Genomic DNA, 11,333 nt, shown 5'->3' with positions numbered 1-11,333 from the left:
AGTAAAAGACCTAAGGGATGTGATCCAGACAGGGCGTCAGCGCTTTTGTCCGGATCAGAGTGATACCTCAGTATCTACTCATTTCCTTCGGGGGTCTTACACCTGCCCTTATCTTCATCTTCCTAATTCCCCTGTAACCACTATCTCTCCACCTGACCGAGGTTAGGTGGGAAATTTCCTGCATTATAGTCTCCTATACTGGACCTATTAGGTTTGGTTGGTTCTATGGCTTCATAGTGACCATCTTAATGATGGTCCGGTCTAGAGGCTTCTCCGGACAGAGCTCCGATGCAGGAACCATGGTGGGTGAGTACGATCCATGTCTAATATATGTATATATAAATATATATGTGTATCTAATGAGACTGGTGGTTGTGTGTATAACCCTTCTGTTAGTTTCTTTGCAGTGTTTCCCGGGACCTGTATGTTTCTGTCCCTTTCTAGGGTAGGTTCTTGATGGGCACCCCCTCTGCTGGGTTCAGAAACCGGGTGCTCGACTTGCAGTGTGTATGCTTCAGACATGGGTCACGACGAGACGTTCCCCATAGCGACCCCTAGAGGACGCAGTGTCTCGTTCCCTACTCAGGGAACCATGGTTACATAAGTAACCTGAGACGTTTTCTCCTATAATGCCTGATGAGGTTAGAGAGCACCTGACAAGAGATCAGAGACCATTCCTTCATCCAGAATCTCTCCAGACCCTTCAGATTCACAGCTTCTCCTCTTCAGTTCACCACACTCATCTTCTATAGGGTTCAGCTCAGAGGACTGGAATGGCCAGAGCAGAAGCTTGGTTTTGTGCTCAGTGACCCATTTTTGTGTTGTTTTTAAGGTTTGTCCTATTTATATTCCTGTGAAACAGGAAGCCATGGCTGGATAATTTCATGTTCATAATCACCCTGGTATGCTCAAAATTGTAAATATGAATGGGAATATACTTCACAGATATTTTACTCATAAGAATTTCTAGGGGTGTCAACAATTGTGTCCAACGTGTATTTGAGAAAAAAATTCATTTCATAATGAGATTTTCCCCCATTTTCAATTTTTTTAGTTCAATGAAAGGTTAGATATGTGATTTTTTATTAACAATGCAGATTTATTTTCACAGCCTTCTTTGATCATATTTACCAAGGGTGCCAATAATTCTGACCACGACTGTACATAATATAACAGACAAAATGTTGTTTTTTCTTTACACACATAAAAAAAGAAACTTCTTTCCACTGTATTTAGTCATTTCTGACCATAATTTTGAAAGTCATCACTGTATATGATGATTTTCTACGGTATACTGTAGAAAAGAATCACCCCCTTTAAAATAATCACATTTTGTTGCTTTGCAGCCTGAAATGAAGACAGACACAGTTTTTGTTTTATCCAGCTGTATTTACTTATAACATCCAAGTGAAAGATATAAAAACCAAGTTAAAAAAAACAAAAACAGAATCAATGGTTGGAAAAAGGATCACCCCCACTTGTGTCAGTATTTTGTTGAACTACATTTTGCTTTAATTACAGCCTTTAATCTGTTGGGATTTGTCTCTGCTAACTTTGCAATATTTTCCCGCTCTTCTTTGCAGAACTGCACAAGTTTAGTTCAATCTGATGGTGAGTGTTTGTGGACTGCAGTCTTCAGGTTGCACAGATGTTCAGTGGGGTTTCAGTCTGGACTCTGACGAGGCCATGCAAGGACATTCAGCTTTTTCTCCTTCAGCCACTGTGTGTTCAGTTCTGCTGTGTGCTTTGGGTCATTCTCATGTTGGGAGGTAAACCTTCTTCCCATTGACAGCTTTCTGGCAGATTTTCCTCAAGAATTTGACAGTATTTTGCTTGTCCATGTTTCCTTCTATCCTGACGAGTGCTCCAGTCCTGCTGCAGAGAAACAGCCCATAACAGATTGTGGCGAGGGGGGCGTGGCTTAGCGGAGTCTGCAGCGGGAGAGAGCGGTCGGAGACGAGCGGTGAGTAAGTAGGTCAAGTGCATGATGACATTCACCTGCTTCTCATTTCAGTGATTGGCCTGGAGAGACCGTAAAAAGCCCAGTTGGAACTGAGAGAGGGAGAGAGACAGACTGAGGTCTCAGTGGGGAGAGACTGTGGCGAAGGGCACCGAGATACGCAGAAGTGCTGTATAAGTTTTGTTTTGTTTGGCAGTGCCAGAGCGCCTGCCTGTATTCGTTGTTGCTAAGGACGCTCAATAAACTACTCGAGCCTCAGTCACGCTGACTCCGACTTCTTCCTGCCCTACTAAAGAACCTCGTTACACAGATATCACCAGCTCCATGCTTTACTGCAGGAACGCTGTTATCTGGATGCTGAGCTGTATTGGGTTTCCACCAGACATATCGTTTGGTGTTGAGGCAAAATAACTCAGTATTAGTCTCATCTGCCTCAGAATCTTCAAGGTGTTTTGGCAAAGCTCAGTCTGACTGCATGTGGCCTTTCTTGAGGAGCTTTTTTCTTCAACCCTCTCATACAAGCCACATTTGTGGAGGATTTGTGATATTGTTGTCACATGCACACAATGAGCGCTCTTTGTCATTAACTCCTGCAGCTGCTTCAGAGTTGCTGTAGCTCTCGGTCACCTCTCTGACCAGTTTCCTCCGGCTCTTTCATCAGTTTGGAGAGACGTCCTGATCCAGGGAGGCTCTGTGTTTTACCAAATACCTCCCGCTTCTTAATAATAGACTTCACTGTGCTTCTAGGAATTGATAAAACCTTTGAAATGTTTTTGTCTCCATCTCCTGACTTGTGCCTGTCCACAACTTTATCCCGGAGGTCTTTTGATGGTGTCTTGCCACCCAGAGTTGTTTGTTACTTCAGTTGCTCTAGCAAGGACTGAAATGCTCCAGGAAAGCTCTTTTCATGCTGAGCTAATCAGAATGAGCCCAGCTGATCACAGGTGAAGGTCAGATGGCTTTGTGTGTCATTGAGAAGGTGATCAGCTACACCTGATTGAGTTTACAAGTCATTTTTAGGAGGAGATGATTCTTTTTCCAACTCAGTGATTCTGTTTTTTTATTTATTTTCTGACATGTTGGTGTTTTATCGTTCACTTGGATGTTATAAATACAGCTGGATAAAACAAAAACTGTGTGACGTCTTCATTTCAAGCTGCAAAGCAACAAAATGTGATTATTTTAAAGAGGGTGATTATCTTCTACACCATCACTGCTACGCCTAACAGCATATTTAATGGCCTGATATTTATTTTATTTTTTACACAAAATTGAATTAACACTACAAAAAAAATTGGATTATTTCCAAGATGATAACTATATACAATAAGACAACAATGTGAAACACAGCTGTTACTATGTCTTATGTTGCACTGATTCACTGTTTTTATTACTAGTATGAGTGTTCTCTGCAGCATTCAGTGAGTAGCAAGATTGTATTACAGTCTGAACATATTTATACTTTTGACATATTTTGCAAAATGTGCAGTAAAGAGCCTCTTTTACTTTCTCACCCTTCAACTAATTTCACCTCCGCTGTCTCTGTTTCTAATGCAGAGCAGCAGAAAAAACACACACACTGGGAACGGCTGCAGTAATGGTCTGGAAATAGCTGTCTGTGTGTGTGTGTGTGTGTGTGTGTGTGTGTGTGTGTTTGCTAACTTCCCAGAACAGAATTCTCTTCAACTGCAGAATCAAACTATTTCTTAGTATATTTTCCCTATTGCAGGTATGAAAGTGTATTCTTTGTTATTCCACCCTGTGAATACGCGGACGTTGAAGAACATGGCGAGGCACTCTGATGATGTTATCAGGAAGAGTTTCACGTCTGATTGTTTCCACATGTGTTTCTGGCTCACGGTTGTGAAAATAGCATTTTGTCAAAAGTCTCTGCCTTCCTCTCCCGTCTCTATGGCCTAGCCCTCTCTCTCAATAACTTTCCTTAGTGGAAATCTTCTAAATTTCCTGTCCGATCATGCACACAGAGCAACCTGCATGAGCAGAGCGCTAGAAACCAGGAAAAATAAAAAATTGAAACTGTATGTTAGTGAAACAGGAAGGACCTTGTCAAAAATCCCATATGAATATATACAGGGTTCTGAATTTATTGGGTGTAAATCATCTGGTGTGTCCATTAAGGGAGACATACAAAATTGGTGGGGATCTACAAAAAAAAAAACCTGCAAATGTAAAACATCCATATTCATTAGTGAAATGTAAATTAGGATTATGTGGACAATGTGCTTTACTATCATGAATCTGGAGATGTGACCTGGACATGTCGAGATGCACCAGTAAACCTCAGTCAGTTTAGCTATTAAATGAATCAAGCGTTTCACACGTGCTGAATAAATCTAAGTACAAATGCTGTATTTTGGAAATCCAGAGATATTGTTGCCCCCTTTAACAACTCCATAAACTGGATGGCTTTATGTGCCAAGCAACAAACAACAAACACCCATCCCAAAGCTGCTTATAATAAGTGGACATGGCAACACTGCGAGAGCATGCTTGAAACAGTCTTCCAAACTTAAACAAAACATGACGTCTCTGTCAGTGGTGCACCATCAAACATCGCAATTTCAGGAGTGATTTTTTTTTCCCGGAAACTAACGGAACTTAATATATAAGGTTTTTAAAAATAGTGTAAATTTTTCAGCTACATGTTACTTTTTCCAGTAAGCGGTGCTTACTTTTTTTTTTTTTCTCCAAGTAAACATATCCAGGTAAACACTGCTGTTTATAACTGCCTTCCTCTCTGTTTCATTTTATTAGTTTTATTCAGTGTAAATATATGTGTTTAATGCTAGTCCTCAATTGAGATGTTTAATTCATGCAAACACCATCATTATTGAAAAATACTGATTAAATTACAAATAGTATAATCTAAGTTATATATTTAAAAAGATATAGTTCTGTTTTCACAAACACAGCCTGACTACAGTTGAACTACTTTAATCTCTGAGTTGATTGTAGCTTGGAAAACACTTTAAAACTGTGATTATGATTATGTAAGGTCAGGTTTGCGTTAATCTGCTCAAACAGAAAGCGCCAAACCAATTTCATTGGGATATCAGCGATCAGCTTTGTTTCTCTCTTTCTCTCTCTCTGGCTCTCTCGTCCCTTGGGCAATGTGGGACTCTGGGAAACTAGCAAAGAGTATGTTTTTTTTTCTTTCACAAACCCCCCTCCTCTTTTTCCTGTTCTATCCATCACAGCATTCTCTCTGCCTCATTCACTTTTCCCACAGTGTGTGCATGTCTGTATTTCATCCTTTCTTTTTTTGGCAGAATAAATCATAGGTCATGTAGGGTCAGGGCAGACGAGACAGAGCTGCTACAGGAAACGGGGGAGGACAGAAACCAATGCAGCATGTTTAGGAAAGCAGGAAATTCTTTCTTGAAGAGAATTTGTAGGATTAGTGCGACGACAAAGAGAGAGATGAAAATTTGATTGCTCAGAGTTTGCACTTTTTATAGCTCAAGCTACATGGTGTCGCTCACAGTTACTTATCAAATATGTGTGTGTGTGTGTGTGTGTGTGTAAAAAAAATGGGAATAATATAAATAGATGAATTCATAAATGTAATGGCTCAGACTATTTAGACTTGAAGAATTTGTTCATATTTGGACTCCTGTTTGAAGATTTTGTTATTTCTATATTTTTGATTACTCCTTGCATTAACTAAATGCAGTCCCATGCTGTGCAAATATATATATATATATATATATATATATATATATATATACTGCAGTGTAAACAGTATGATACATTTCTAATGCTGCATGGTAAATACTGTCACATACTATAATCCAGCTCTATTTGGGACACATCTCATTTGTGACTGTTCTTGTGGAGAGACTGAGAAAAGGGAAAAGACGGACAGCAAAACATAATGGCATTTGAGAGTGAAGAGGTGCAAAAGAAAAGCTCTAAATCCATCAGCCTGGACTAACATAATAAACACGCTAATAACACACAAACCAAGAACAGCACCACACCGACACACACACACACACACACACACACACACACACATTTCATTATTTTATTTGGATCCACAAGACAAGCAACAAAAGTGGAATCCAAATACCTTGGGAAGCCAGTTTGCAAGATGACAGGTACACATGGCTAACATGCATTCACAAGTCCTTGTATTTATAACATTCAACACTGAAGGATAGACAAAACAGCTTTGTTTCCATATTTGCATACTCCCTATAGTGGCTGAAACTGAACAAAATTTTGCACGTTTTTTTGCTTTCTTTTTTTTGCAATCCACTCAACTGCAGACCTTTAATCACATTCTTGTGCACATGACCCAAACTTCCAACACACACACACACACACACACACACACAGCCCAGTACAGCCAAACACTGTCACTGTCCAACAAAACCCTCTCCTGGAAAATCTGAAATTTCTCCTTCACTCACATCTTTCTTGTGTCTCGCCGTCCCACACAAAAATTATTAATTGGAGATTGAAAAAAGGAAAAAACGAAATCCAGTTAAGCAGAACACACAGGGAAAGAGAATCACAAACGAAACCTTTTTAAAGACATCATGAGATTCCAAACCCATTTCACCTCTATCATTTCAATAAGTGCACCAATATGCACAATTTTTGTCTCACTCCTCGTATGTTGCCTTGGATGAGCGAGAAATGAAAAACCTGGAGTGGAGTTGGAACGTTTCAGTGCAACAGCAAACGAATGTGTGCAATACATCAGAAAGGATGTTTATTATTAAGCAAGTCAAATACAGATTTATACAATACAGATTGTGTCAAATCAGCTTCACAGAGATAAACAGGAACATAGCAGAATCATTGATGGAAACTCAACTATGGAGACAGTTCAGATTCTGCTGTAAAGCAGCTCTAAAAGACAAGAGAGTCATTATTCAGCTCAAGTCAGTTCAGATCAATGTCAGTGTGAAGTTAATCGATCAGCTATAGGCAGCAATATAGTTATTCCGCTTTTGTCAGTTCAGTGTTAATTCAGTCCAGTTCCAGTTCAGACAGATCTTAAATATTTAACATGGAAAATGACTGCTTTGAAAGAATCCCTGTGTGTCATTAGTCAGGTAAAAGTCCCTCCAGTGAGCGAATGTTACCGTGTCGGGCTGGTCAGGATGATCAGACGTGCAGATCAATGTTGTGATAGTGCTACAAAGCCAAACTGTTTACACTTTACAAACGAATCAACGTAGGATTGGCTAATTACTGTTGGATCTGTGTTTTAAGCTGGGATGTATTGTAACACTAAAAATTGGAATGCTTCCCCTTCACGTGAAAGAGTCTAGATTAAACGAATAAATGAAGAGTGAAGCTGTGAAGAAGCAACCACTAAGAAATAACCTTTAAAGGAATAACATTTTTTATTTGCATGGAGCTTCAGATTCTTCTTGTGCTCGCGGTCCCATGCCGTGTCTGCATTTCTTACTGTCTGTGTGTTAAAGCTCCACTCACGGCCGTTTGTTTCTAAGAGACATTTCATAATGCCAGTTTATGGAAAGTACCCAACACCCACCTCACTCTCTCCTACAAACACTCCTTCAGCTGCAATCTGGCTCCAGTCCTGTCCTGCCTGACAGACACGCAGCGCTGATGTGAACACAGCCAGACCAGAACCTTTACAGAAGACACACACTCACAGCACAGAGCAGCAGACACACACCCAAACCTACAGACCGGCCTGAATGCCTCACAATAACCAGCAGCTCTTCAGGCTGAAGTGTGCATTAGGAAAGGGCATTTTGGTCATTTAAGTGTTTTCCTAATTGCTCCTTGCTGTCAGTTCCCATCCCTAACATGCATCACCATACACAGATCTGTGTTTCTGCTTCCCTGGTCGTTCTGTGCTGACAGTTTCCATGTCGTTCAGTGTTTAGCAGAGACAGACCTCACACATCTATCTACTGTAAACACACTTCAGTGAGGACTGTTACACTGTTACCAGGCCAACATAAGTCCAGCATGTTCCTACGGTCTCTGTGAGAATGAGAATCGGTGTGGGCATGTGCTTACCTCCTTCACTGGTGCTGACGCTCATCCAGGCCGTCCAGCTCGAGACGCCCTGACTGCTCCGGCAGGCCATTCTGAGATCATACTGGCTGAAGGCCTCCAGATCTGAGATCAGACGGCTGGTGTCAGATGCGCTGACCGTCTGACTGGAGATGACCTGATCAGAGTCTTCACCAGACGCTTTGACCTGAAAGATATTGTATTTGAACAAAATCATTAAATGGGTTTTAGTGGTTTCTGAGCATTTCCTAGTGACATCTATAACAGGGATGAAGATCTCCTATGGGCCTCGCGGAACAGATTTTTAAACGATCAAACCCTTTCATTATTTGCAAAATTTTAAAATAGTGAAAGTCTTCTTCAATTCACACTTCAACAAATCTCACTCATCAAACAATTAGTATATTGAATGGACATCTTGTTTCTATGGAAAATTATTTTAAGAAATGAGGCAAGAAGAAGTCATGTTTGGTGTTTGGACACACAGGAAAAGACCACTGATAACTTGAGTGACATTCACTTTCTGTTCAGGACAAAGAAGAAGCGACTTCTATCACTTCCCCTTTCCCCAGGATCCTGTGCTAGAGTAAATGCAGGGACATTCAGGATAAAATAGGACTTACAAGTTTATGTGTAAACAAATATTTATGTCACATTTCTTGTTGGTAAGATACCAGGTTTACATGTGTGACATGAGAAAAAAGTCACACTTCTCACGTAAGTTATACTGAACCCAGAATATTCCTTAATACATAAACACACAAGCATTGTGCAGTCTTCCTGAGCTGATCTTTGGCACACGCTTCATAACCACATAAGAGTATTCAGGGGGATAAATATAACCTGGATATACATACATACACACATGAAGATTTCAATGGCTGCCAAACCCTTGATTAAACTTTAATAGATTAGCAAATATTTTTCATATGTCAGATGAGTTCTGTTAACATTTTCTGGTTCTTGCTTTGTTCTCTCTCTTCCTCTTTTATTATCTGTCAGTTCCTTCAGGATTGTGTTTAGTCTCAGTTTGGACCGTTGGGTTGTGTGGAGCTGAGGAACAGAGGAGGGCTGCAGGATCAGACACAAGAGGCCTGTTTTTATTAGAACCAGGCACTTTGGGGTGGTGCTCAGGCGAAGGGGATTGTGACACACACACACACTCGTCCTAACAGGGCCCCAGAACATGGGGAACTGGGCCTCAGCAGTGAGTGGAACGGGCCTCTCTCAGTGTGTGAATTGTGATACTCCACATCATGATTAAGCAGCATGTGTGTGTAGGAAAAGGGTTCTGACTCACAAAACAGACACGTCACAAGCTTGTCAAAGTCAAATGATACAAACAAACACACATATATTGAAACAATCACTCATTCTGATATTGATCTATTGAAAGATTTTTTTTTTCAGGTACCTGAACAATGCAGTGGCTGATGGGATAAATTCCTCCAAAGCCCAAGTGCCAAGACAGACGAATACTTGAATTAGTGATTTCTTCAGCTGTAATGTCATGGGGCTGGGAAGGAAGAACTAGACAAAAAGATAAAAAGTACTGTTTTTACATAAAACATTGATTGATAAAAACAGCTCTAATCTATTTGTGTTTCCACACTTTGGCTACATTCAGACTTCAGCAAAAGATCTGATTTTTTAAATCTCATATGAGATTGCACAATCCACAAGGAACCTGATCTGTTTGATTCGAGACGGTGGAGGGACAGTGAGCCGTTATTACAGTGACAGCTCTATACGAGCAGAACTTGAGTGGTCGAATCCTAAATAATTAACTGACTGTTATCTATTGTCTTCTTGCATTATCAGCACACGCTTTTCCTGTTTGACACTGTAAAGCTGCTTTGACACGATCTGTATTGTATAAAGCACTATATAAATAAAGGTGACTTGACTATGTATGTGTATATATATATATATATGTTTATGCTTATTACAGCGTCAAAGACTATAGTGCAATGAAAACAAGCATGAGCTGTAGACCCACGTGAGTCAATGTCTTGTAAACAGGGCCTTGAACACTCTCACTCACCGGTCACAACACCTGTGCCAGATGACGCCACACCTTTACGATTGTGAGCTTCACAGGAGAAAGAGCTGGTTTTATTCAAACCTGTTGAGGAGCAAAACACCATGGTTGAGAAAAACAGAACCAAAAATCCCCCAAAAACTGCAAACTTGTGTTGGGTTGTGTTTGAGTTTCAGAATCTGTTTGTGGATTTAAACATGCATTCATTTGGAGAATGAAAAAGAGCTGATTTGAAAAGAGTTACTTCTGCTTTCAGGAAAACACTGAAGACACACACACACACACTGCACATGCTGACATTCACAGAAACATGTCAAATGAAGGCTCTCTTTCTCACACACAGCATTCTTCACACTCTCAGTGAAAATAACTAATGTGTGTCATTGAGGAACACTGTGTGTCCATTGTTAAAAGGCCATAACAGATCCAAATCAAGGGTCACCAGATCAAATTCTGATGGACAAGGCCTAAGTGCTATGTGTGTGTGTGTGTGTGTGAGAGAGAGAGAGAGTTCAACACAAGCCACATTTAGTTTCATCTCATTCTATTTCCTTCCCTAAAAACACAATCTGTCTTCATCAGCATAGATTCAAAGCAAACATGCATTCATTTAAGAGTGTAAATCCATTCATTGCTCAACTAAACTTACTTTTGCTGTATAATACAACACTGAAAGAACCTCACAGCATGATACACTTCCCCAAATAATATTACTAGTGTGCCTGTGCAAAGGTTGTGGCCATGATGTATTGTGGGTGTTTGCTATGATCATTACGGTGATTTGTGTTTTTTGCTTTTGTATCTGGAAAAAGTAAACCAAAAAAAAAAGTAAAAAGTAAAATTAAATACTTTTTTTTTTTAATCAAACCCCTGACCATAAGTATGAGCAACAATAATAGTGATGCTTGCCCAAGCAAACAGCACTAAATGCTTTACAGAGTGTTTAACATTCTCCCTGTGACGGCCTGACGGCCGGTGTGTGTGTGTGTGTGTGTGTGTGTGTGTGTGTGAGTGTGCCTGTGCAAAGGTTGTGGCCATGATGTATTGTGGGTGTTTGCTATGATCATTACGGTGATTTGTGTTTTTTGCTTTTGTATCTGGAAAAAGTAAACCAAAAAAAAAAGTAAAAAGTAAAATTAAATACTTTTTTTTTTTAATCAAACCCATGACCATAAGTATGAGCAACAATAATAGTGATGCTTGCCCAAGCAAACAGCACTAAATGCTTTACAGAGTGTTTAACATTCTCCCTGTGACGGCCGGTGTGTGTGTGTGTGTGTGTGTGTGTGTGTGTGTGTGTGTGTG

At 40.1% G+C, this 11,333-nt stretch overlaps 1 protein-coding gene across 2 annotated transcripts in view; it reads right to left on the bottom strand.

Annotated features, from left to right (window-relative positions):
- Window positions 1-11,333, bottom strand: part of LOC107572376 (tyrosine-protein kinase receptor UFO-like) — a 35,989-nt gene that overhangs the window by 21,634 nt on the left and 3,022 nt on the right. For both annotated transcript variants that reach the window (XM_016258811.1, XM_016258812.1), the window contains exons 4-6: window positions 10,032-10,112; window positions 9,402-9,517; window positions 7,991-8,174 (exon numbers count right to left, since the gene is read on the bottom strand). In XM_016258811.1, coding sequence (XP_016114297.1) covers window positions 7,991-8,174; window positions 9,402-9,517; window positions 10,032-10,112 — 381 coding nt within the window. The remainder of the gene's footprint in view (window positions 1-7,990; window positions 8,175-9,401; window positions 9,518-10,031; window positions 10,113-11,333) is intronic.

The sequence above is a fragment of the Sinocyclocheilus grahami genome, unplaced genomic scaffold (genome assembly GCF_001515645.1).
Source record: "Sinocyclocheilus grahami isolate Dianchi unplaced genomic scaffold, SAMN03320097.WGS_v1.1 scaffold1741.1, whole genome shotgun sequence".
Taxonomy (NCBI): Eukaryota; Metazoa; Chordata; class Actinopteri; order Cypriniformes; family Cyprinidae; genus Sinocyclocheilus; species Sinocyclocheilus grahami.
The sequence above is the reverse complement of the archived record's forward strand: the minus strand, read 5'-3'. Positions and strand labels throughout refer to the sequence as shown.